This window comes from Prinia subflava, chromosome 8, assembly GCF_021018805.1.
Source record: "Prinia subflava isolate CZ2003 ecotype Zambia chromosome 8, Cam_Psub_1.2, whole genome shotgun sequence".
Lineage (NCBI taxonomy): Eukaryota > Metazoa > Chordata > Aves > Passeriformes > Cisticolidae > Prinia > Prinia subflava.
The window spans coordinates 5,839,328-5,866,331 of NC_086254.1; the positions used below are offsets into that span (position 1 = coordinate 5,839,328).

General features: G+C 60.0%; 1 protein-coding gene across 1 annotated transcript; it reads right to left on the reverse strand.

The window, feature by feature from the left end:
* Positions 1-578: 578 nt before the first annotated feature.
* TMEM132E (transmembrane protein 132E) lies at positions 579-26,150 on the reverse strand. The gene is made up of 9 exons (XM_063402526.1): positions 26,034-26,150; positions 14,196-15,096; positions 12,816-12,956; positions 9,299-9,491; positions 8,554-8,697; positions 4,802-5,007; positions 3,443-3,722; positions 3,173-3,364; positions 579-2,740 (listed from the first exon to the last, which is right to left on the reverse strand). The coding sequence occupies exons 1-9, from the start codon at positions 26,104-26,106 to the stop codon at positions 1,712-1,714; spliced, it is 3,159 nt and encodes a 1,052-aa protein (XP_063258596.1). The 5' UTR covers positions 26,107-26,150; the 3' UTR covers positions 579-1,711.
* Positions 26,151-27,004: the final 854 nt, after the last annotated feature.

The following is a 27,004-nucleotide window of genomic DNA, read 5'->3' on the forward strand; positions in this document are numbered from 1 at the left end:
GCCACAATCAGCTCCGCGGCTGGTTCAGATAAGGGGGCAGAGTAAAACCAACTCCTTGCATGTCCTGCCTGCCCCCTGGGCAAGCCTCAACTGCCTGTATTTATATTTTTATACATATATATATATATAGAAAACCAGCATAAAGCTCCCAGGGTAATTTTAAGGCCACAAAGGGGAGAAACTTCCACAGACCCAAAACAGATAAATTCCTTAAAAAGGCTTTTGAAACACCACGCACCACCTCAGACCATGGCTCACCTGCCAGGGAAACTGAGGCACGGGTGAGGCTGCTCTCTGCCCACCCAAGAGGAGGAGGATTTTGGAGAGGAAACCCTCAAAACCACAGCTTTGACCCCAAAATGTTCAGTCAAAGCTGAGCCATCCCCCAGCAGACCCCACAGCCACCAGTGCTCACCCCAAACCCACTGTGAATCCCCACCCCGGGCACCACAGCAGAGACAGGGCCCATGACACTGCTGCCACTTGCTTTTTGTTTCATTTTTTTTCCTTTTCTGGTTTTTTATTTAAGAAAAAAAAAAGAAAAGAAAAAAAAAAGAAAAGAAAAAAAGAGACACAGTGGTGGGTAACTTTCGATCCAGAAATAATCCGCTGCCAGCCTCCAAGGGTGATGCTGGGGGCGTCCCTGTCCCCACATGCCCGGTGCCCGTGGGGACAATTGCACAGCCCAGGGTACCCGGGTGTCCCCCCCAGGCTGGGGACGCTCCACGCTGGGCTGGGAGCTGTGGTGGCCCTGGGCTGGTGAGCCAGGGGGGTGCCAGCAGCACGGGGGGACCGGGAGGCATCGGGTTATGGCAGTCAGAAGGCACCACACAGGCTGAGCCTGGCCCCGGGCGTCCCTGCTGGGCTGGCACTGGGAGAGCTGGGCTGGCACGGGGACAGCAGGCCAGGCCCCATTGAGGGTGTCCCCTGGGCACTGGGAAGCCCCCACACCACATTCCCATCCCATCCCAGCACTGGGAGGGGGCACAAAGCAGTGGCTGGCCCTGGAGGCCCCAGCAGGGCTGTGGGGTGGGGGGGCCCAGCACTGGCCCCATGGCTGGGACAGGGGGACAGGCAGGGTGGGCAGCAAATGTCCCAACTGGTCACCCCCAAGGCAGCCAGGGAGTGAGGGGCACACCGGGAATTTGGGGCTGGGGCACGGCAGGTGATGGGGACAGCGGCGCCCTGGGCCTGTGGCCATTGTGCCCCCCACCCCTGCCTCCCCCAGCATCACCCAGTGGGGGCCAACACCCCAAAAACCGCGGCGTGACCCAGCACTCACCTCCAAAATTGTGCAACTGAGCGCAGCAAAGGCTGGGGGAGACCCTTGGGAAGCCCTCACCCACCACCTCCCTGCCGGGTTCTGGGGGGACCTCTGCCCTCTGCCAGCCCCTCGCCAGCAGCACCCACCGCCTCCTCCTCCTGCCAGGGCCACCGCACGCCCTGAGCCGTGACCCCATCCCCTCTGCCCTCTGGGGGGCCACGCGTGTGCTGCTGCCTCCCCTGGGGGAAACCAGCGGGGAAAGAACTGAAAAAAGGCCCCCCCGGAGGTGCCTCTGGACGGGGTGAGGACGTGAGATGTGCGGAAGGAGGAGCCGGACGCGGGTGTCCGGCGCCGGGGGAAGCGTGGTGGCGCGGCGTGGCACGGCGTGGCGTGGCGTGGCACAGCGTGGCAGCCCCTCCCTCCCGCCCCGTCCCCGCTGCCCCTGCGTTAAGCGATCTCCTTGATCCTGCGGATGTAGTTGTGGAGCTCCTCGGGGTCCTGCAGCCCCATGTCCTGGCACACCCACTCCAAGTCCTCCTCGTCGGCGATGGGGATGGAGTTGTAGGCCAGCTCGTCCGAGGGCATGGTGGCGAAGGTGGTGAACTTCACCCGCTTCCGTTTGGAGGTGGGCGAGTTGAGCGGGTCCTCGCTCTGGTCCCGCGTGGAGCCCCCCGAGGAGCCGTCCCCGCGCCCGTGCACCTGGCTCTGCACGCTGGTCTGCGAGCTCCCGCTGCTGTGGTGGTCCCCGTGGCAGCAGGTCTGCACGTTCTCCAGCGGGTTCCCCGGGCTCTCGGGCTGCGGGGAGAGGTCATTGTGAGCCCGCAAGGGCTGCCCGTTGCCCAGGAAGACCCAGTGGTGGGAATGGTCCATGTTGGTCTGGCCTTCCGGCGGGATGCGCTTGTGCCGGTACTTCAGCACAAAGACGATGCAGTTGATGAGGAAGACCAAGATGGCCAGGCAGAAGACGCCCAGCAGGGCGTACATCCCGATCTCCAGGTCCGTCAGCCCCCGCGTCACCTGCACGAAGCCGGTGGGGATGGTGGGGAAGTCCTCGGTGGGGTGAGACGCGCCGGACGTCCGGCTGTCCTGGCTCGGCTCCGCTTTCCTGTCCACCTCTGCCCGCAGGGTGGTGCTGGCCCCGGCCTCCCCCAGCCCCGGCCGGCCGGACACGTGGTCGTAGTCGTAGGTGGGGTCCTCCTCGGACCCAAAGTGGACGCGCACGGTGGCCAGGGCCGTGAAGAGGACGCTCTTGCGCTTGGTCTTCTGGCAGCTCTCGCAGATGACCAGCTCCGCCCGCAGCAGCTCCCCCGCGCCCTCGCTCTCAGCCACCACCAAGGGGAACGCCCGGTCCTGGGTCACCGACACCACCTTCTCGTCCAGGCTGCTCACCACCAGGTTGTAGTCCTTGGGGTCGTAGAGGGACAAGGGGGCCGTGGTGCCGTCGCTGTAGGAAATCCACAGGCTCAGCAGCGCTTCCTGCGGGACCAACACAGGCACCGGTTGCCCAGCAGGAGGCCAGTCCCACCTACACCCTCTGTCCATCCCCCCCATCCACCTCTCCTTACAATTCACCCTTTATCCCTCCATAATCCGTCTTGTTCCAACCATTCCCTGTTTTTTCTCCTCTGCCTGTACAATCCCCGTGCTTGCCCAGGCTCAACCCAAATCCCAGCAGTGCCAGATCAGGGGCTATAGAGGATTCCATCCCTCCCCCTTTGTCCCCACAGTTGTCTCCTGTCCCCAGGCTTGGATCACAGGTCTCTGTGAAGGTTTCTGGGCTGTTTTGGGGTCACCATGGGGTGTCATGAGCACAGTGGGTGCTGTGAGGGCCAGAGCGTGGGCAGGATTTGGGAGGAGGGGGTTGCACCCCAAGTTCCCCCCTCGAGCCTGGATGCCCCCTGGCCTCACCTGCTTGAAGAAGCTCAGGGTTTGCTGCACGGACGTGCGGGCGATGATGGTGTGGCTGTTGCCAGGGCTGGGGTGGAGGGACAGCGAGAGGCTGGAGACCACCTGGGCCTTCAGGTCCGTGATGCTGACCTTTTCCTCCGCCACTGTCACCAGCGTCTCGCCCAGCACCGCCTCCACCAGCGGGGACACCACCTGCAGGGGACGAGGTCCCCGTCACCGCCTGCCACCTCCAGCCAGGGTGGCAGAGCGGGGAAAGGTGGCCAGGGGTACCTTGAAGAGGGTGGTGCCCGGCTCCCGCCCAGCCAGCGTGGAGCTGTCCACCATGTGGGCCACCCGCGGGTCATCCACGCGCATGAAGTCGCTGACCAGGTCGGTGACCTCCACCAGCCAGTCCGGCCCCAGCATGGTGACCATCTGGCCCGTGCCCTCGGCCGCCGTGGTGTGGAACTGCGTGAAGACCTGGAGTGTGGAGTGCTGGTACTGCAGGGCACAGCCCCGGCTCTGCTTCCGCTCGTCCTCGTCCTCGTCGTGCTCGCTGTCCCGCACCGACCTGTGGGGTGGATGGATGGATGGATGGATGGATGGATGGATGGATGGATGGATGGATGGATGATGGATGGATGATGGATGGATGGATGATGGATGGATGGATGATGGAGGGATGATGGAAGGATGGATGGATGATGGAGGGATGGATGGATGGATGGATTATGGATGGATGGATGGATGGAGGGATGGATGGATGGATTATGGATGGATGGATGGATGGAGGGAGGGATGGATGGATGGATGGATGGATGGATGGATGGATGGATGATGGATGGATGATGGATGGATGGATGATGGATGGATGGATGGATGGATGGATGGATGGATGGATGGATGGATGGATGGATGATGGAGGGATGGATGGAGGAATGGATGGATGGATGGATGGATGGATGATGGATAGATGGATGATGGAGGGATGGATGGATTGATGGATGGATGGATGGATGGATGGATGGATGGATGGATGGAGGGATGGATGGATGAGGGATGGATGGATGGAGGGATGGATGGATGGATGGATGATGGATAGATGGATGATGGATGGACGGATGATGGATGGATGGACAGGGCAGTGAGTTGGCAGTGCTGCCAAGCTCCCCACACCATGGCTCGTCAGCCCCCCACCCCAGGAAAGGTGGCCAATCAGGGAAAACCACGATGTCACCAAAAAATTGTGTCTCCGGGGCAAAAGATGCCCGTTGTCCATGGGATTTAGCAGGACATGGTAACATCAGGGTCACCAGCATCTCTGCCCACTAAACAAACAAGAGAACAAGGTATCTCTGTTTGGGATGGACACCTGCAGGTCTCTAGGCCTCAAAAAAGGGCCTTTGGAGCTTGGCTGTTCCCAGTTTCACCAGGGAACTTTTGACCCCTGTTCTCCACCAACCTCACTGTGAAATTTTTTCCTTCCCCCTAACCTGTGTCCATGACCTCCCCCCTTTCCACTCAAGACCACCTCTGTCTCCACCACCTTTAAAACCTCCTCGCGAAGTAGCTGAGCAAGGCAATTCACCCACCACCACCTCCTCCACCTTGCCTTCCCCAGGCTGGCCAGTGCAGCTCCTCAGCACCCACCTCCTGTCCGGCAGGATGGGCACCCTCCAGCCCTTGACTTGGCTCAGCCGGGCGTCCGAGAGCTCGATGTGCAGGGGCAGTTTGGGCACCCACACCGTCATCTCCAGCGGGGCCGACAGGTGCTCGTAGGTGAAGGTGACCCGGGCGCTCATGGAGCCCCGCGACTCCTTCCCGCTGACGAAGACGTAGTCGCAGCTGCTGGAAACCTGTGGGGTGAGAGAGGGGTGGGAATGGTCCTGTGGGCACAGCAGAGATCCTGGCAGGAGACTGGGAGAGCATCAATGCAGTTTGTGCCAGCCCCTGGAGCAGGGATGCTCCCTCCTCCTGGAGATCCTGCTCAGAGGGAGGTCCACACCCCGTGAACACCATGCAAAATATCCCTTGACCCAGGTCCTCCTGACACACAGATCCACAGATCCACGTCCATCATGAAAAAATCCCCCAACCCAGGTCCTCCTGAGGAACAGATCCACAAATCCACGTCCACCATGCAAAATATCCCCCAACCCATGCCCTTCTTAGGCACAGACCCACAGATCCATGTCCATCACGCAAAGTGTCCCCTTACCCAGGTCCTCCTCACACACAAATCCACAAATCTGTGTCCACCATGCAGTGTCCCTTAACCCAGGTGCTCCAGCCAGCCCTCACTCTCTCCCACCTCACCAAGAACCTCCACTTGGTGCCTCAGTTTCTCTTTGGCCTCCACACTGAGTTGTCCCTGAGCTAGAGGCACCTGTGGGTGCTTCACAGAGGTTGCAAATTGCTCAGCCTGGAAATTTGCCCCAGAATTTTGGAAATTTGCCCCTCTCGTGCCTGTCCCCACCAGTGCCTTGTCCCTGTCCCTCCTGCTCACCCCAGAGCAAGATTCCTGTGGTCTGAATGAATCCTCCTATTCCTCTTCTCTCTCCTCCTCTTCTAATTCCTACTTATGCAGATGCCATTAGTGAAATTCGCTATAGAACAAATCCATCCTGCGGGGGGTCACTCATTACCGCCCGCCCGAGCCAATTAAGGAGCTCAGGGGACACCAGGGCAGCATCTCCTGGGGTGTGAGCTCAGGCCACCAGTCAACAGCTCCTTCCCAGCCAGAGTGGCAGAAGAAAACCAGAAGGGGACTCCAACCTTGCATCTGCAGCCCCAACCCCGATCCCCTGTCAGGAATTCCATCCGATTTGCTGGATGCTGGAGAAGAACAGAACTCGTTTGCTCCACCAGCAGCACCTCAGCAGACAGAAGAGCTGATCTCCAGCAGTGGAGAATCCCTGGGCTCTCTGATGGCTGATAAAGGGTTGGGGCCAGGCTGCAGGAGGCTGACAGCAGAGGTGACAGCATCCCTGTCTCTCTCCCAGCCTATCCCTTCAGCACCTGTGAGCAACCAGATACAGGAATTTTGCATTTCTGAGCCCACAGCGGGGTTTGACTTGTACAACAGCTCCAGGAACCCGATGCACGCTGTCCATGGTCCCCTGGGGCTGCTGGAGGAGGCAGAGCCCCGGAGCTGGGCTCCTGGGGACATCCCTGAGCACAGGAGGGAAGGGCGATGCAGGAGGGCTTGTTCCTTGTCTTCCTATCAGAGCTACCAGCTCAGCAAGTCTGACAAGACAATCTCATCTGTGTCGAGGCAGCGCCTGAATAAAGATGAGCTCCCAGGTGAATCCTGCAGCAGAGGATCTCTGGATATTGTGCCATTTATCACAATAAACACGATGGGCTCTGCTTGCATTACCTTGGCTAATAAAGCCCCCGGCACCTCCTTCTGGGCACCACTTGCTCTGCAGCCGGGAGGGGGTTGAAACTGTGACAACAAAAAAATCCCTGCACACCAGGCCTGTCCCGAAGATGGAGTGACTGCAGATTAGCTCGGAAATGAAGCTTGTTTGGGGAAACTTCCCGGATTTACGGCGAGGTGTCAGGAGCAGGGAGGCTGAGGGCTGCCTGGGCTCCCAGCCAAGGCACTGCTGCCTGCACTGCTGTGGTCAGGAGATCCCAGCTTGGCACGGGGACAGGCGTGGGATCAAGGGGACACACGTTCTCCAAGGCCCCCAGGAGTGGGGAGAGCCCCCAGGGTCATGGTGGTGGCTGTGGGTGAGTAGGGTCCCCGAGGATCAGTCCCACTGAGCCCCTGGGGGGTTCTGCAGTGTGGGGTTCTCAGAAGGGTCACACAGGTCACAGATGAGGCTGAGCATCCCCCACCCTCTGTGTGTCCCTCCAGAGCCCCCAAGGTCAGCACCCATTTTAAAAACAGGGGGTGATTTCCACATGACCCCAAGCGCTGATGTCCTCCTGTGCACCTTTGTCACCCTGTGTCACCACAGAAGGGGATGAGCACGACAACTCCCACTCGTGCTTTTCCACCACATCCCTTGGAGCCACGTCCACACCAAGCCCAGGACAAATTCCACGTTACACAAGAGAGCAACCACCGGGGAGCCACAGCAGCTCCCCAGCCCGCCCGCACGTTAAATTATTTACAGTAACAGATAGCACATCCCACTCCGAAAGCTGTGATTTATGGAGCAGGTTTAGAGCCCTGACACCGCAATCATACTCGCCGATCTCAGCAGGTAACTGAGAGCTCCCTCGGAAATGAAGCTCCAACACAAACACCAAATAACTCAGCAAGAAATCGCGCAGGGCTCCGAGCAGGATGAGAGCCGGGGCTGGAGGGCTGCTCCCTGCATTATTCATCCCGGCTCCTGGGCATGTGCCTGCTCCCCCCAGGTCTGGGGACAGAGTGTCAATAGATTTATGAGCAGAAAGGCAGCACATTAAACAGTTTAAGTGTCTTGGAGTCCATCCTGAAGTGTATTATTGCTCCAGTGTTTTATCACGCTGGGGAGGACTGGGCTCCATAAATTAGAGCCGGTCCTGTAAATCCCGTGGATCTGGGTTTTAGTCCAGAACTTGGGTGAGCTCTCTGTGGCACTGGATGTCCCCCGTGGTGGGTGACACGGCCCCGTGGACTGCAAATCCCAGCAGGGACAGGGATCTGCCATCACCCCTGTGGCAAAGGGGAGAAGGGGCTGCGGCTCCCCGGAGAACCCAGAGCCCTTCCCTGCCTCTGCCCGCCACAGAGGGAGCATGGAAAGGGAGAGCTGGCTGGGTGCACGCAGGGAGAGGGGTGGGAGGTGTTCGGGAGAAGGGAATGATGTCTGGGGGAGGATGGATGGATGGATGGAAATGGTGGCAGAGTGACACGGGCAGGTGGGCAGATGGATTTATTCAGGGATGGAAAAATGTATATGGATGAACGGGGCTGGTGATGGAAAATTGGAGGGTTTGAGGATCAGGGGCTGCCTCGATGGAGCCTTTGGCATTGGCCCCATCAGCACCTCTCCCACCTGGTTCTTCCCCCTCAGCTCCTCTTTTCCCTCCATCATTCCCATCTCAATCAGGACATCGATGTCCCTCCAAGGCCTGAGTGCAGGCACCAATGGGAACGTGCAGCTCAGCCCACAGTGACAATATTTCCCTTATCAGCACCGAGTGCTGTGATAACCCACAGTCACTGCTGCTGCCGGTGTGGGAGCAGCCTGTGGCCTCCCTGGGGACAGTGACAAGGTGTCCTGTCCTTCTCCCAGCAGAGCCCAGGGAGAAGCTTGCACAGACTGGAGCCGCCGAGGGGATGATGCCTGGTTTGGGTGGGGTTGTGACCACATCAGCTGAGTCACCACCCCCAGCCCAGGCTGCTGTCCTGGAAGAACCCCAGCCACCGATGAGGGTCACAAGAGCCCCGTCCCCACACCCACCTTGATGATGTCCTCGTTTTCAGACTTGCACTCCACCATGGCCGAGACATCCACGATGACGCCGCTCAGCTCGATGGCAATGACCTTGACGGGAATGGCCACGGTGCGCCCCGTCAGGATGGCCGTGTTGATGATCTCCGTGTCCTGGGGGCGGCACGGGAAGGGCACCGTCGTGTTAGGGGGCAGAGAAGGACCTGGGTGTGGGAGGGATGGATGGAGGGATGGATGGATGGATGGAGGGATGGATGGATGATGGATGGATAGATGGATGATGGATGGATGGATGGATGGATGGATGGATGGATGGATGGATGCATGGATGATGGAGGGATGGATGGATGCATGGATGGATGGATGATGGATGGATGGATGGATGGATGGATGGATGGATGGATGGATGGATGGATGGATGGATGGATGGATGGATGGACGGAGGGAGGGAGGGAGGGATGGATGGATGGATGGATGGATGGATGGATGGATGGATGGATGGATGGATGGATGGATGGATGGACGGAGGGATGGACGGATGGATGGATGGATGGATGGATGGATGGATGGATGGATGAATGGAGGGATGGATGGATGGATGGAGGGATGGATGGAGGGATGGATGGATGGATGATGGATGGATGGAGGGATGGATGGATGATGGATGGGGAAATGCTATGGGGCAAGTGATCAATCCCTCAGGAGTTCCCAGCCCCTCAAAGCAGGTAACAACAGAGGGCAGGAACCTGCTCACCATGGCCAGGGGCACGATGGCCCTGATGTCCCTCTGGATGACCGTCAGCTCCGTGACCACCTTCTCCAGGTCCGGCGGGGGGTTGCGGCCCCGGTAGTCGATGTGCCACATGATGCGGCGCGTCACCGACTGGCTGGTGAAGTTCTCCATCTCGAAATCCAGCTGCATGATCTCAGACGAGGAGTCCCCATCCCTGGCCAGGGGGACGGGAGGAGGGGACACGGTGAGGTGGCTGTCCCAGGTCCCACAGACACCCTGGGATAAGCACCAGGCCTCCTTGGTGTCCCCAGGCTGCCAAGGGGGGACTGTGCAGTGGGTGCCACCCAAATCCGGCAACCCTGACCCCCTCCTCCGCAGAGGCTGCTCCGATGGGATCCTGCAGATTCCCACGGGAATCTCCCCAGTGGGAGAGAGAAATGTCTTTCACCACTTCTCCCAGCAGGACAAAAAAACCTCATCAGCTCTGCCGGGGCTGCTGGGTGATGTCACAGGGTGGGCGTGTGGCCATGGCCTTGGGGACAGTGGGTGGCTGCAGGTGCTGGCCTTGTTTCCCTGACTCCACCTTCCCATCAGTGTGGAAGGATTTACTGCTCCTGCCTGGACACTCATGTCCCACAGGTCAGATCCCTGTGTCCCACACCCCGAGCACTCAGGAATGACAAATTAATGTCAACACATGAGCTCAGCCAAGCTGTTGACTTTGCAACCCCTTGCAAGGGGATCCCACAGGGAAACTGAGTCACGGGAGAAAGAATTTCCCGCCCAGACAGCACATGGGAGAGCACTGAGCTGGGACATGGGACAGGGCTGTCCCCCAGCCTGTGAGGGAGGATGGGCAGGGGACAGGGGAGGTGGACAGAACCAGCAGGGGAGAACAGCCCCAGATGGATCCATCCATCCATCCATCCATCCATCCATCCATCCCCCCATCCATCCATCCATCCATCCCTCCATCCATCCATCCATCCATCCATCCATCCATCATCCATCCATCCATCCATCCATCCATCCATCCATCCATCCATCATCCATCCATCCATCCCTCCATCCATCCATCCATCCATCCCTTCATCCATCCATCCATCCATCCATCCATCCATCATCCATCCATCCATCCATCATCCATCCATCCATCCATCCATCCATCCATCCATCCATCCATCCCTCCATCCATCCATCCATCCATCCATCCATCCATCCATCCATCCATCCATCCATCCATCCATCCATCCATCCATCTCTCCCTCCATCCATCTCTCCCTCCATCAGCTCATACAAATGCCAGGGCTGAGGACAGCAGGACACAGAGCTAAAGGACAGGGAGTGACCTCTGGGGTGTCCCCAAGGCAGGACAGGGTGGAGAGGATGCCAGACCCAGCACGTGGTGCCAGACCAGTGGGACAGTTGATGTCCATCTGCATCGTGGCTTGGACACAACCTCACAGCAGCAGCAGAAATTACTCCTGCACCCCATCCCTGCACCCAAACCTCCCAGAGCTGCTCCTGCCTCCCAGCTCTGCCCTGCAAATCCTTGGAGTGACTCAGGGTTCAACCCTGCCCCAAGTCAAACTTCCTCACTCCCCCAAAATTGAACACGCCTGGAGGAAACCCCAGAGCCCCCTCAAACCACAACAGTGGTAAAAGCCCCACAGAGCCAGCGAGGAGGGGAGGAAAAGTGAAATTCCAGTGGAAGGGAAGCCAGGACTGGTTCCAGTTTCATCTCAGTGCAGCAGCAACCGAGAAGGTCCCATCGATCTGGGGATGCGGGGCACAGCTGGGTTTCTCTCTAATCAATATCTAATGAGTGACAGGGAGCAGGGAGAGAGCAGAGCAAGAAGCTGGAGCTGCTCCAGGCCACGGCCAGCCCTGATCCCACAGCAGCCTGATGGGCTTTGCAGCGGAGCTGATCCACAGGGGCTGGCGGAGCCCTGCCCTGCCCAGAGGCAGCTCTGGGGTTCAAGGGGAACCACCAAAGGCCACAGGGTCTGAAAAGCAGATTTGGCTGCTCTCCCAGTGCCAGGAGTATCAAACCCAGCTGGGAAGAGGCAGGTCTGAAGGTAAAGCAGAGCCAGAGGTGCCGTGGCAATGGCACCCCTGGGGTGCCCCGAGGTGTCCCAGGAGCGCTGCCAGGCCCAGCCACCACCCCCTGCCCTCCCCCAGCATCACCTGCCCTGAGCTGAGACCAGAGCCAGGCTGCCCACATTGGGGGAACCATTTCGGATGCAGCTGCTGGGGTGCAGAACACCCCGAATTGGCCATTCTGACCCCAAAGCTCAGGGCTCGCAGCCCCTCCCCGCGCAGCCAGCACTGCCAAAAGCCCCCAGAGCCCCGGCACAGCAGCTCCTCTGTTTGCACAGCCCGGAGGGCAACACGGCTTGGAGTCATTCATCCTCTCCATTCCGTTAATATTTGATGGAGTTGTTTGTCTAAAAGGTGATTGTAATCACTTTAAATTCCTCCCCCGTCTCTAACCTTTGCAGGCTGATTGGAAGCGGTGCTGGCAGCGGGAGAGGGGGAGGGGGGAGAGGATCCTGCTGCTGGCAGCTCTGCTCTCCGCGCCGTGCAGGGGTGGGCGTGCAGGGGACAGGGGGCTGGTGGCCCTGGGGACACCCCTGGATCAGCCATGGGGCCCTGGGTTTGGATGCTGTGGGTGCATTTTGGAAGCAGAGGGATGGGGTGAAGGAAAATCCACCCTCCTGGCAAGAAAGGGGTTCTGCAGAGCTTTGGAGGTCACGGCAGAGCAGGCAGAGCTGAGGAGCTCTTTTTTCCAAAAGTCTGGCCCCGGCTTTGCTCAGTTTTGGGCTGGGGGACAGAGATGTGGGAGATTTCCATGGCAGAGGGCAGGAATGGCTTGGGCACGTGAAGCTGCTCTAACCCAGCTCCTGGAGACACTTGTGTCCCTTTTCCCAAGGCACAGTGGAACACAGAGTTATCACACTGAGTTATTTTCCAGCACTCCAGAATCTTTCCTGCTGCTGTTTTTGACCCTGTGCCCATCCCCTGCCCTCGCCTGCTGGGTCCTGCCAGGCTCACATCTCCCCTTCTTCAGGGTGAACCCTCCAGGGTCTCAGCTTGGCTTTGAGGGTCCTTTCTCCTTCAGACCATTCTCAGTTCCATCTCCAGGGCTCTCGTGAGCTGATCTGAGCCTTTCCCAGTCCCAGGAATGTGTGAGCAGGGCAGAGCTGCCTGTCTCAGGTGCTGACTTGGATCCTGCTCCCCATCCATCACTTCAGGGTTCACATGGGACCTTGTCTTGCTGCCCTTCCTTCCCAGAGGAGACACCAGCAAAGAGCTGCTGCTTCTCACAGCATTAGAACTTAAAAGAAACCAAAATTCTTCCCCCCCAGACTAAGGAATCCTCCATGGCTTCACAACTCAGCCCTAAAATCCTCAGTTTCCCCTGCCAGGTCCCACATCGCACTGCAGCCACCCCAACCCTGGGCAGGAGGACAGAGGGAGAACTGCTCCAGAGCAAACCCCAGCACTTCCCTGGCATTCCCAGAGCCACAGCCCTTACCTGGGCCCAGCCCCTTCCACCCTGGACACATCGACGGTGGCCGTGGAGTGTTTGCCCCCTGTCAGCAGCTCCGAGCTCACCAGCCACTGCCCGCTCCTGGACTTGGTGCTGAGCAGGTTCACACCTTTCTTGGCCTTCACCCTGCAGAGAGCGACAGTCAGGGATGGATCCTCACCCTCGGGCACTCCTGGAGCCCCTTGGATACCCTGCCATGGCACAGGAGGAGGTTTTTCCCCAGATCCTGTCAGGCTGTGGGGAGCATCATCCAGGCTGGCAGCAGCAGCTCGTTCCAGCTCCTCTTTGATGGCATTTTGTCCCTCCAACCACTGCTCCTGCAGGATTTTGGACCCCCAGCCCCAGTGCTGAGCCCAGGGCAGTAACACCCCTGTGGCATTGGGTGTCCCTGGGGTGAAGGGCAGGAGAGCCTGGAGCATCTCACCCCCATTCCAGGGGCTCCCTGCTGGTCCAGAGGCCACAGGGACACTTGCAAGAGCCCTTTGAAGAGACGTGCCCAGGGCTTGTGTCCCCATCTTTAGGGACACGCAGCCATGGGGGTCACTCCTGCCCACACTGGGGCTCTCAGCACCTCCTGCCCACCACCCCATTCTGCTCCCGCCTGCTTCTGGGGCAGGAGGAGGGGATGGGGGGACCCCCTCACTCCACAGCAGCCCCAAGGCCACCCCAAACTGGCTGGGAATAAACCCACGGCTGCTGGCAGAATCCCAGTGCAACTGGGAGCACTGGGAGCACTGGGAGAGCAAAGGCAGCAGTGCAGAGTGCCCCTGCAGAGATGTCCTGTGTGGACAGCCCTTCCCTGTAGCAATGAATTTGAACAGCTTAGGCCGTAATGTGCTCCAGCCAAACCACCTGTAGTCATTGTTATCAGAACTCTCAGGAATTCATCAAGGTTATTAAGACATAAACAATGCTAAAATAAGAAAGAAGAGGCTGAGAAACAGAATACCAAGAATGCAAGAACTAGATAAAGGAGGGCCATGAAGCGCTGGACTGATTTATAATCATATTTCCTGAAGGGTGCGTGCTGAATGCGTGGATAAGACAGAGGCTGCAATCAAACAATGCGTGATTGCGTGAGCAGTAGTGCTGGAATGTATAAATACAGCTTAATGGAAACCATAAATGGCTTCTGCAGAATCACACTGGTTGGTTGTACAGAAGTCCTGAGCTCCTGCCCTTCCCTTTCCTGCAGGAAACTCCCACTGAAAAACCAGATATTGCACTGGCCCCACTTCAAACCTGCTGCATCCTCCAGCAGAGCCTACACACACCACATCCTCCCAACCCGCTCCCTCCTGCCCGCAGCCGCTTTTCCATGACCACCCCTGGGAAAAGGCAGCGGGCCCATCCCCGGGGCCTCACCTGAGCGTGAAGTGCTCCACCGTGGAGTTGGACATCAGGTAGAGGAGGATGCTCAGCACCTCTCCGGGCTTCAGCGGCTTGTCGGGCAGGCGGATGAAGACGTTTCCGTCCAGGCGGTGCTCCTGCAGCGCGGGCCCGGCCGGGGGCTGCAGGAGGCTGACGCTGCCGATGCGCAGCAGAGGGTGCTGCGTGGGACCCTCGGTGCGCGCCCCGCCGGCGCCGCGCCGGGCGCCCACATCCCCCAGGCACTGCCCGGCGCCGTCGGGCGAGTGCAGCGTGTAGTACAGCTCTGCCTGCTGGCTCTCCCCCGGCACCACCTCCAGGCCCTCGGCGCTCTTCCTCCTGCCCAGCGGCACGGCCGAGGGCCCGAACCAGGCGTGGGGCAGCTCGGCCTGCACCAGGCACATGGCCAGGCTGCCCCGCAGGCGGCAGGAGCTGCGCAGCTCGCGGGCGTCGCGGAAGGCGTGAAGCCGCACGCACGGCAGCCGCTCCGTCACCTCGAAGTCGTCCCAGTCACGGCCGGCCACGTAGAAGAGCACTTGGACCACGGGCTGGCTGGCCACCAGCCGCGGCTGCACGATGAAGGCGCGCACCTTCCAGTTGACCGTGAGGCGGTCGGGCACCTCCAGCGTGCTGGAGGGCTGCAGGTGCTCCTTGGGCAGCACCAGCCCCGTGCTGAAGGGCCCCAGGGTGACGTTGAGGACGGGCAGCTCCTTGGTCTGGAAGACGACGAAGGGCTCGGAGCGCTGCAGAGGGGCGCTGCCGTTGCCCGCGGGGCTGGCTCCCAGCTCCTTGAGGAAGAAGGCCAGGCGGGTGTTGGACAGGCGGTAGCTCACGGGCAGCAGGATGGCACCGGCGGGCTCGGTGGGCTCAGGGCTGGGGGCTGGGCTCTTGGCCTGGGCTGCAGAGGGGATGGGGAGTGCAGGTTAGCGTGGGGCAGCCCCCTCTGGAACAGCCCCCGGGCAGGGGGCACTGATCAAGGCGAGAGGGGAACAAGGAGGAGTTGGAGTTTCAGCCCCCAAACCTCTGAGAAGGGCAGCGAGAGCCTGGCTGGGTTTCTGTCCCACAGAGCAAAAAGGCAGCAGATCCCGGGACCTAGAGCAGGATTGTGCCTCCTGACAGGTGGCAGCAGCGCCACCAAAGCCACCCTTGGCACGGGAGGGGCTGGCCAGGGTGTGCTGAAGCCTCACGCAGCCTCACAAACCCGCCCCAGCACTGCCTGAAGCAGCACAAACCCTTTTACAGAAACGGGGCTGGCTCCACCCCAGCTCCATCCCTGCTTCCCAAGGCACGGATGCTGAGTTTTTCCCGAGGCTCATGACCAAAAGTCTCACCCAGGTTCATTTTTGGCTGGAAGATCCCACCACATGTTTATTATCATCATCAAGGCTTTCCTTCTGCTTCCAGCTCCCAGATCACCCAGGGAAGGGGGCTAAATCAGGCCCCAGACCTGCTCTGTCCCCACGCCTGCCTTCAGGGTGCTGTCACAACCACTCTGTCACCTGTCACCCACCCAGGGGTGTCACCCACACTGTGCTGTCCCCATGGGATAAAGCTGGCCCAGACCAAATTTTTCCAGACCTGGTGGAAAGGTGACACCGATGATGTTGGTGCCACCTCGTGCAAACCCCAGCAGCGCCCAGGGCCCTTCAGAAATTCCCTTTTGTCCTTCATTTTGAGCATTTCTGCCCTAAAAAAAACAACTCCAGGAGTGGCAGAGCAGGGAGCCCCTGCCAGCCGAGGGGCAGAGATCCTCGGAAGGATCCCATTACCTACTGCAAGCAGAGGGGAAAACCCACGGAAATCTTCCTGGGAAAGGCGGCCGGCAGCTGCGAGAGCCTGGAAGACATCTCAAGGTCTTTGCCTTCTCCAGCGGCTGCCAGCAATTCCCAGGAGGGCCGGATCCCCCCCGCTCCCCTCGGCTCCCCGCATCCCCCGTCCCCGGCGCTGATTGCAGCCGCTCCCAAGCGGCTCCCGAGCGGCGGAGCCCAAATTACCGGTGTCAGACGGCGGGGAAAGGTGTGGATGTGACGGCTCCGCTCCGGGAATGACTCAGCCCCCTTCCCCACGGGGGCTTGGGAGAGTGCCAGCACCCGGAGGCTTTTTCCAGCCCCGCAAGTGCCCCCCAGCCTCTTTCCCCGGGGCTAGGGGGTGCAGGAGCCTCCTGCCCGGCCGGGGAGGTCTCTGCTGAGGGGCACGGGGAGTTTAGAGCAGCTCAGAGGGCTGATAAAAGGATCAGCACAGGACACGGGACAGGCAGAACGCACAGCCCGGGTGGAGGGAGCCTGTCCCGGAGCCAGGCAGAGAATTCCCAGCGCTGTGGGAATGCTGGGGACGCGCTGCCACCGTGGCACAGCTCCAGTCCCTGCCGCCCCATCCCGCTCGCTTTGCCTGTTTTCCCGTCTCCCAGGAGCTGCAGGGGAGGTGCTAAACCCTGGACAGCACCCATGGGTGCCCCTCTGCTCAGCAATACCGGCACTGAGGGGCTTTCTGGTCCTGCGATTCATGGGAGTTGTTTTCTGCTGTGGAAGGTGAAGGTTTGCGTCCTCCTGCCATCCCAGGGCAATTTTTTTTTCCCAAGGCATAAGATTATTTGAGGAAAAGGATCCAGCAGCTGGAGCAACATGAGCTGGACCCGCTTGGGTGAGGAGCAGGGAAAGGGGCTTTGCTCAACCCGCTCGCTGAAACAGCACCAGACTTCATCCCTTCAGAATCTGAGGGGATGGGAGTAGGATCAGGACATTTCACAGGGAAAACCCACCCCAAACCCACCCAACAAGCCCCAAGCAGAATCCATCCCTGACGTGCTGCAAAATTCCTGGTGTCACCCTTGGGTGGGGGCCGGGAGAAGCTCTGTGCTTCCCCGGCAAGCACCCAGCGCTGAGGGGCGCCCGCTGTCACCCACCGGGGGAGCTAAAACCGCAGGATTTGGGTGCAGTTTGTCCCCCCCAGCACCCAGCTCCTCCCTCCTTCCCTGGGGATTCTCTCATGGACAGCGAGGGCTGGATGTTGCAGGACGAGGAAAGCCCCTCTCAAGCTCGTTTTGGGGACACGCAGGGTGGCCCTGTCCCCGAGCCGCGCAGCCCGGGCGGGGACAGGGCCGGGCTGGGCTGCGCTTTAATGGGATGGCCGGGATTAGCTGAGCTCCGGGAGGCGATTTCCTTCCCAGACAAATGCATTTAAATGATGCTCTGATCTGTGGCCGGAGCGGCGCCTCCTTCCCTGGCCGCAAACGAATCCTGCCGGGAGAGGGTCCGAGCCAGCCACATCCAGGCTGGAATCGCAGCCACGGGGGCAGCAGGGAAGGAGAAGGGAGGCAGGAGGAGCGCGGAGCTGCTGGGTGCGGAAAAGGGGAAAAAGGGTAAATAAAGGAGGAGGGAGACTAAAAGATGGAGGGATGTGGGTTAAAAGTGGCTGGACAGCTCCAGGATGAGGGAGAAGAGGGAAGGAAGGAGGGAAAGGAGGGACGGAAGGAAGGAAGGAAGGAAAGGAAGGAAAGGAAGGAAAGGAAGGAAAGGAAGGAAAGGAAGGAAAGGAAGGAAAGGAAGGAAAGGAAGGAAAGGCTCAGCAGCTCAAGAGATAGAAGAAAGGTGCCTGGAAGGATGGACAGACACAGCTCAGCAGACTGCAGTCCCCACACCTTCGTCCCTGCCCTGCTTCCTTGTCACCCCCGGGGGGGGAGGTGGCCTGACGTGCCCCTCTGGCCAGGTCTGGGGGGACAGAAGGGTTAAGCCCTGCCGGCTCCGCAGCCCTGCTGCCGCTGTGCTGAGCGGGATTTGCAGCACCTGACCTGCATTCCGGGTTTATTAGGCCGGCACAGAGGGGCCCATATGGCCCTTCCACCCCGGCAGCTCCGCACCGCCAGCCAAAACACAGCTCTGCGTGCCTGGCCCGCCCCCACCGGCCTGGGGGCCCCCCGAGCCCCCCGCGCCGAGGAGCCGCCCCCAGCCCCGCGGCGGGACAGGGCGGGACCCCCGCGTGTCCCCCAGGGGTGACCTGCAGCCCGGGCAGGGCGGGGACAGAGAGATGTAAACACACAGCTGGTGACCCCTTTGTGCAGCCCCACATCTGCCCCGCCAGATGCGCCCCGTGCCGGCCGCCAGATGTGCCCAGCTGTGTGCCCGCCCGGGAGGGCGCGTGGGGACAGTGGCAGCGCCCTCCAGCCTGGCCTAAAAGCCCAGACCCAGCTCAAGGGGTCTGGCTGCTGGAGAAAACAGCACCAAGAGCAGCCCTGCACATCCTGCCAACATCGGGTTTGGGTTGTCATCATCATCATCAACATCATCATCATCATCATCATCATCATCAGGGTCCCCACGCCTGGTGCAGGGGGTGCTGAGCTCGGTGGACACACGGCAGAGGAGGCTGATGGACAGACTGGACTGAGCCACCAGCCCCAGCACCCTCCCCTCTCTCCCTGAGCACCCAGGAAATGGGGCACAGGCGCCCCTCTCCATCCTGCTCCACCATCCCCACTCCCACTGCTGCCCCCAGGCCTGGACCCTCCTCCTCCTCCTCCTGCTCCCAGCTCCAGAACCGAGAGCAGAGCTGAGCCCCAGCTTAGCCCAGCCCCAGCTGTCGGCCAGAGGGATCTCTGCAGCCACGCTCCGGGTGGGATCTTTATCCTGGCTTATCCCGTGGGACACAGCGGGGGCTCCCGGGGCTATATCCCCACTTATGTGGGGAAAAACACCCAGGGAAAGCCCTGGAGAGGAGGGAGGGGAAGTTTGAGGTCAGCCCAGGAGGGTTAAAACCTCTCTGGATGTTACTGGGTGGCACTGGGGGCTCGGTGGAGCAATGGATTCGATGCAGCTCCGAGGAATGTGGGACACCAGTCCCGGCTCTCGCAGCTCCTGCCAGGATTCCATGGCGATCCCAGCTTGGAACAAGGCAGGAGAGTTGTCCCTAAAGCAGTGACTGGAGCTGCCACGGTGACAAACCCACCCCAAATACCCGGGGAGGATGGAGGGGGCGTCACTGTCCCTCCCGGAGGGCTCCACCCCAGCCCCCAGCCCTGCCCACCAGTGCTCCCCATCCCCAGCTCCAGTGACATTCCAGGTGATGGTCTCAGCCCTGAGCAGAGTGGTGATGGCAGGACAGGCCCAGAGGAGTCAGTGGGGTGATGGATCCCCCCAAAACCTCAAGAACCAGGAGCCCCCACAGAGGACACCCAGCCTGGCTGTTCCCCACCGGGCACCAGCAGGGATCTTTCACTTCTCTGTGCTTCCACCCCATTCCCCTGAGCATCCTGTGGATCCCAGGCCAAACCCCAAAATCTGCTGCTTCAGACTTTGCCCCCCCATCCAGAGGGACCAAGCACAAAGGGGAAACAGTAGCCCCAAACACCTGGGATGTGCCACATCTGGAGCTTCTTGAGATGCCCCACAGATGGAGCTCCCACAGCTGGAGCTCCCACAGCTGGATGTTCCCACAGCTGGAGGTGGTCCCAGCTCCCAGGGAAGGGTCAGGCACAGACATCTCCCTGCCTCTCCTGGGAATCCATCCCTTCTCATCCCGCAGCACCAACCCCTGCCACCCCTGTGGGGTCTGCACCTCCAAACACCCTAAAAACCAACAAAAATGGAAAAAGAGGCCTCCACCCAAACTCAACATGTGCCCCTCTCCACTCCACACTCCCAGGATTAAAAAAAAAAGAAGCCAGGAATTAAATACAAACCAAAAATACAGAGATACCCTCATGGAAATCTCCAACATCCCCCGCAGGCAGAGCCTTGGAAATTGGTTTTGGTGACATAAATGACAACAAGCTCCCCCTTCCCTCTGATGCATCCAGAGCCTCCATCTCCAGTCCCAGCTAATTGGAACTCAATTAAGTGAATAATTGTTACAAATGTGGAATCACCTTCCCCTGGCACGTGGCGTGGGAAGAGCGGGATGCAGGGATACTCCTGGGTCTGTCTGTGGCCACGGCAGGGATGGGCTGGGAATTCCCATGGCACCAGAGGCTAAACTGGCTCAAGCTTCCCAAAATCAGCCTGGGGTAGGAATTGAATGGGAGCTGGATGGGATTGGATTCCTGGGAGCAGCAAGAGTGGATTTTCCAGCACAGGGTTTTCCTGGTGGACTCCTTTCTCGTATATCCCTGAGATTTCTCCCTCTCCCAGAAGTCCAGCCTGGCTTTTCCATCAGCAGGAGCAATAAAATTGAATAACACTTGTGGGACATATCCTGGGATTTTTTGGGAGGAGGGAGAAGCAGCACTGAGCCAAAGGGAACCATCCCAGCAGTGCCGAGGGCTGCGCTTCCCCCAGGAAATTAATAAGAGGGAATAAACAAATCAGGAAAAAAAAAAAAGCCAGGGACCTAAAGGAATAAATAAATATGGCCTAAATGGGATGTGCTGTGCAGAGGCACAGCCTGCCATAAATTCCTGGAGCCAGCAAGGCTTTTACACGGCAGCTACTTTAGAGCAATTTCCACAAATCACGGCAAGGGACAGGCTGGGGGACAGGGAGGAGAAGGCCTTTCCAGAGGAGGGAGAAAAACGAAGAAATTAATTAAAAAGGGGGGATAAAAAAAGAACAGGGAAGTGGCTGATTATGAATGTCCAAAAAGCAACGGGAGGGGAAACAGCCTGGGATAAACGGGGCAGGCCCAGAATGTTCCGTGGTGCTGCTGGGCTGGGGGAGCCCTGGTGGCTCCTCCTAAAAACCACCCTGGGGAGCCAGAAATGGGAATCAGGGGCAGGGACAGCAGCTCGTGAGGGACAGGACACCCCCAAAGCCACGTGTCCTGCTGGGATCACCCCATCCCCTCTCCATCCCTCCCCAGCACAGCCAGGAGGAGCAGGAGCATCCTCCCAGCACCCTCTGAACACTGAATTTGCCCCCAGGCTGCCCTCCCCAGCCCCTCCAGGCTGTGCCCAGCAACACCTTCCAGAACGATTCGATGCCAACTCATTCCTCTCCCTCTGGTGACACGTGGTGGAGCCGGATTCCACTCCAGAGGCACCCGAGGGAAATCCGGCCCCAGGTCTCAGGTTTGGGGTCCAACATCAGCCCCAGAGCCCCCCAAAAGCAGGGCTGGGAACTGGCACCAGCTCCAGCACGGCTGGGATTCATCCCCTTCCTTGGCTCCAGGAGAGGAGCTGATCCCGCAGCCGCACCGAGCTGGCAGCAGCGGGGATTGCATTTCCAACCCGATTTATCTCCCAGAGCAAAAACACAGCTTTTCCTTAAAGGAAAATAAATGGAAAATGAATCGGTTCTCAGGTTTTGCTGAGCTGGGGAGGAGCTCAGAGCAAACCCAAACCCCTGCAGGGGACAGGAGGTGACAGCAGCACATGAGATGGCAAAGCCACCCCAACAGCCCCTGCCTGGGCTTTTAGGGAAAATCCAGGATGACAAATATTATCCAGGTGGTGGGAAAAGGTTCACCAGAAGGTGACAGTGGCTTCATCAGAAGATTGAATTGGCCTTGTTTGTGGTGTCCTCCCCAAGGCCAGAGCAGAGGTGAGGGGGGACGAGGGACATGGGACAGGCCAGGAGCAGCAACAGGTCAGGGAAGAGCTCAAGGAAAAGGGAGAGAGAGGCACATCCTGAGGAACAACCTCTGCATCCCTGGGGTGCTGGTGGCACAGGTGACAGCCCAGAAACACCCCAGCCCAGGGTGGGGACAGCTGGGCCAGCACCCCAGACCTCCCAGTTTGCAGTTAGGTGAGCTCCAGCCTCCTTTCCCCTGGGAAATGGGCAGCAGGATTCACCTCTCTGCACCTCCCTGAACCATTTCTCCTTCTGCCACCCCTGGGGTCCCCAAGCCCATCCCACCACGTCCCACCTCCCTCCCTGCCTGCCCGGGGGACTGCTCGTTAGCAGAGCCATGTATTTAATCAGAAAAGACTCTGATTAGATGAGCAAGAGTGACCTTTCCCAGATGGATGGGGCGCTCCTGCCGTGGCAGGGACAGGCAGGACAGGAGGGGACACCCAGCAGCTCCCACACACCCAAAACTGTTTTAGCCAGCCAAAAAAAAATCAGGTTGTGCTGTCTGAGCAGCCCTTCCCTCACCCAGGGCGGTGCCACATCCCCCTGACTCCCTGCACAGGAGGGACTGGAGCTGGGATGTGCTGATGGAATGTCAGGGATGCTCTGCAGGGATCCTCAGTTTTTCCTTTTTTCACCTTTTATAGGATGCAGAGGAGCTGGGAGAGGGACCTCAGCTGCTGGAGTGATTTAAAGAGTAGCACTTAAAAAAAAGAATAGGAAGAAAGGAAATAGCCAGGTTTCCAAAAATTCCTGAGCAATCCCAAGCCAGGGGGTGCTGCCACTCCACAGCCTGCCTCAGTTTCCCCCAAAAGGACCAAACCCTGTGGCTGGTGCTCCCTGAAATCATCACTCAGAGGATCTCCCTCAGCCTTTTCCCTTCCCTCAAAAACACCACGAGGGCACAAGGGGCAGAAGAAAAGACAATTTCCCAGGAGGTACCAAATTTCACAGCCCTAAATCCCAGCATCGGGCTGGGATTTAAGGTATTGGGGTTTGGAGCAGGCCTTGGGGTCACACAAGGGCCAAAACCCAAACCTAGAGCCAAACTCCAGAGCCAAAACTCAAAAGGAATATCCCTGCACATCCCCTTTTTTCTGTGGCACCAAAGGGAAAACTTGTGCCAGGTTTAACCCAGCTCAGAGGCCGGCTCCTCTCCCCTCACTGCCCGGCAGAAATCCGATTGCCCCTTCCCTGCTCCTGGGCAGGCTCAGCTGCTCCGACCCCATCGCAGTGACCGGGCTGGGGGCTGTCCGCTCCTGGGGACATTCCCGGTGTGCATTCCCGGGCCAATTCCCGGGGTGCATTCCCGGGGCCATTCCCGGGGCCATTCCCGGTGTGCATTCCCAGAGTGCATTCCCGGTGTGAATTCCCGGGGCCATTCCCGGGGCCATTCCCGGGGCCATTCCCGGGGTGCATTCCCGGGGCCATTCCTGGTGTGCATTCCCGGTGTGCATTCCCGGGGCCATTCCCGGTGTGCATTCCCGGGGCCATTCCCGGAGTGCATTCCCGGGGCCATTCCCAGTGTGCATTCCCGGTGTGCATTCCCGGTGTTCATTCCCGGAGTGCACTCCCGGTGTGCATTCCCGGTGTGCATTCCCGGTGTTCATTCCCGGAGTGCACTCCCGGTGTGCATTCCCGGTGTGCATTCCCGGTGTGCAGCCAGCCGGGGCGGGTGCTGGCTCCCGGCTCCCGGCACGTTATGGCACATCTCCACCTGCTGGCCTGAAAACCCCGCAGTGGGAGCCGCGGGGAGCCGCGGGGACGGGCTTGGGGTGTGTCCCCCGCCGGGTTCGGGGTGTCCGGGCTGGGTGGAGCCCGGGGCCCCCATCCTCCACCCCCAGTCCCGTTTGCGTGCGGTGGGAGCAGGAATGGGGTTCACGGGGAGAGCAGCACAGCCCGGCAGTGGGATGGGAACTGGGATCCAGCACAGCCCGGCAGTGGGATGGGAACTGGGATCCAGCACAGCCTGGCACTGGGATGGGATGGAATGTGGGATCCAGCACAGCCCAGCAGTGGGATGGGATGTGGGATCCAGCACAGCCCGGCACTGGGATGGGGTGTGGGATCCAGCACAGCACCCCAAACCCACCCAGAATGCTGGGGCAGGGTGAGCCCAGCAGAGCTGGAGCACTGCGGAGCCTCCAGGCTCCTTTGGGAGCAGGGAAACTGAGGCACGCTACAGGGAGCTGAGGGAAGATGCCGAGTCCAGGTTCAGCCCTACAGACACAGCTCAAATCATCCCATGAACCCACAAATCCCCCCCAGAGTGCTGCATCCCAACAGGTCCCAACACAACAGCACCGAGCAGACACCACCAGCACGCTCCACACGTCTATCTGTCCATCATCTGTCCATCTGTCCATCATCTGTCCATCTGTCCATCCTCGGGGCCACCCTGGCACCATCCTACCCCGGAGATGCCAAAATGAAACCCCAACCCAAACCCATTTCTGGGAGCAGCTGATCTGGGGCCAAGCAGCTCCCGGGGAGCGCAGCAGGAGCGAGGCTGGCACGGAGGGGCTGCCCTTAAATGAAAAACAAGGGGAGAGGGAAAAGGGAATGAAATCCCGAGAGCAGGAGAGCGGGCACCGCTTCACCACGGGCTGACCCCGCCGCCAGCCCCAGCCATTTGTAAGGAATTTGTAACTCTGGAGGAGCTCTCAGCTCTTTTTCCGGCTCCCTCTGAGACCTTTATTTGTCCACCAAAGGCCAGCGAGGGCAGCTGCGCGTCCTGAAAGGAGGCTAAAAACTCCTGGCAGAGGATTCGCTCTCCGCGGGCACAGGGCCTGGCACAGGCCACCCTCGCCCACCTCTCGGTGGCACCGCTGCCACCGGGACCCGCCAGGGACACGGGGACATCGCGTCCCCCAGCCCTGGGGACAGACCCTGCCCTAAACCCAGGCCTGGCCCAGCGGGTCCCAGCAGTGATGGGGGGCTCAGGAAGGCCCGGGAGGGGGTGGGGAGCAGGAGGCCACATCCAGCCCAGCCAGGATGTTCCCGGTGGATCAGCATTCCCACAGGGATGCTTCCCACAGCCGGCAGCACAGCCGACCCAGACTGCTGGATGTGATCCAGGGAAATCGGACACTGGGAGAGATCCTGCTCCCCTCCAGGCTGCCAGACCTGAGCCGGGGCTCCCAAAGAGCTCTGCCAGCAAACCCTGCCCGGGAGCACCCCAGGAACGGGCTGGGGGTGGGCACAGGGGCACCTCTGCCACCCCCGAGGGTGCTACAGAAAGTTGTGGCTCGGCAGCCTGGAGCATACCTGCTCCTCCACGGGGGTCTGAATTCCCAGCGTGGAAAACCCTTTCCAGCCCCCTGCAATGCTCCCGATTTTCCCCCCTTTTCCTTATTTCCCCCCTCCTCAAGCTCCTCCAAGACCCTCGGGTGCTGCAGATGCTGCGAGAGCCGTGCCTGAGCCCCCAGCCGCGGGCTGTTGGTGTGACACAGGCACGGTCTGGGATCCCTCCAGGTCCTGCAGGGATCACCAGAGCCGGGCAGTGTCCCCAGGACACCCCGAGCCCGAGGCCAGGCCCCCCCAGCCTGCAAACAGCCCCCGCTTTCTGCTTGGCCGGGCTGGGGAAAGCAGCGTCAGCGGGGTGAAAATCCCTGGTTTTAAATGGAAAGCATCCACAAAAATCGTTCATGGAAACCAGCCCCGAGCCCCCGAGGGGCCGTGACCCCTCCCTGGCCTCGCTGGCCAATGCCAGCCCCCAGCAGCAGGTGCTGGTGGCCCCGGGGCTGTCACCGGGCCAGGCCGGGATGTCACCGCAGCCACGGGGATGCGACCCAGGGCGAGGGGGTGCAGCACCCCCAGAGCCCACGGGTGGCTGCACCCACGGCCCAAAGCGCTGCCACCTGAGCACAGCCTGCCCAGCAACTCGGCTCAGCCCGGGAAAGTGTCTGGGCGCGGGTGTGGGGGATCAGCGAGTGGATAATAGCGGATCAAGCCCTGATCCCGCCGCTAAAGCAGCTCTGCATTAAGGAGACAAGAGTCGGGGGGGGGGGGGGGCCGGGGGACACCCCCATGTGTCCCCCTGCCACCCTGCTGGCAGCCCGGGCTTAGCCCAGCCCGCTGCCAGCGCTCGCAAACACAAGCTGTCATTTTATTAAGCCGGGAATAAACTCTAATCTTCACCCATTTCGCTTTGGGGGGGGCACGGAGAGAGCCAGGGAGGGGATGGCCGAGGGAGGGGGGGGTCCCAGGAGGGCACAGAGGGGTGCCCCGGGGTTGGGGGGGCAGATGGTGCAGAGCCCCGTGTTGCAGACATGAATCATACAGAGATTTATTTATAAATATTGCCCCCGCCGTCTCCCCCGGTGCCGGCACTTACCGGGGAGCAGCAGGGAGCAGAGGCAGCAGAGCAGCGCGGCCGGTCCGGGCAGCATCTTCTCCGGAGAGGCCATTGCGAGGTGGGGGGACAGCCAGAAAAACCGCGGCGGGGGGGAGGAAAAATAACCCGAGGCACCCCCGCGGCGGAAAAAAAAATAATATATATATATAGATATAAAAATAATAAATAAGAATAATAATAAAGGGAATCCAAACCAAGCACCAAAAAACCCGCAGAAATCCCCCTAAATCCAACCACGTGCGAGCCGGGAGCAGCAGCCAACAGCGGAATTTGGGGAGGGGGGGGAACCGGGTCAGGTTAGGGGGGGCTCGGCTTTGCCCCCCCCCGGCTCAGCGAGCGGAGCACCCCATCTCCGGCCCCCCACCCCTCCCCAGCCCGCACCCCAAAGCTGCCGCAACCCCCCCCAGTGCCTGCAGGGCGGCCGGGGGAGCGCCCAGGCGGCGGGGGAGGGTCCCCCTCCTCTTCCTCCTCCTCCTCTTCCTCCTCAGGAGCGGCGAGCGGGGGGAGCAGAGCACGTGGAACCCCCTCCCGGAGGCGAAGGCAGCCCCGATGTGCCGATGGAGGATGATGCTGCAGGGTGCGGGTCGCCAGCCCTCCCCACCGCACGAGAAGAAAAATCAGAATTCCAAGCGCTGTTCTTCCAAAGGGGGGGGAGAAAAAAATGGGGGAGCGGCGGGGGGGGGGGTGGGTGGGAAGCCAAAAAAAAAAAAAATTTAAAAGGCAGAATTTACGCGCTCCCCCTGAGGAAAAAGATAAACAGGCGAAAAAAAAAAAAAAAAAAGAAAACAACAAGAACGTAACAAAAAAAACCCACAACCCAGAGCCGGGTGAATAATTAATCCCAGGCAGATGCGATTAATCGGCGGCAGGAGCAGCTCGGCGGAGGAGTCCCCGCATCCGAAGGCAAAGTTTGGGGGGGCGGGGGGGCACCCCGGGGCTCAGCGCTGGCA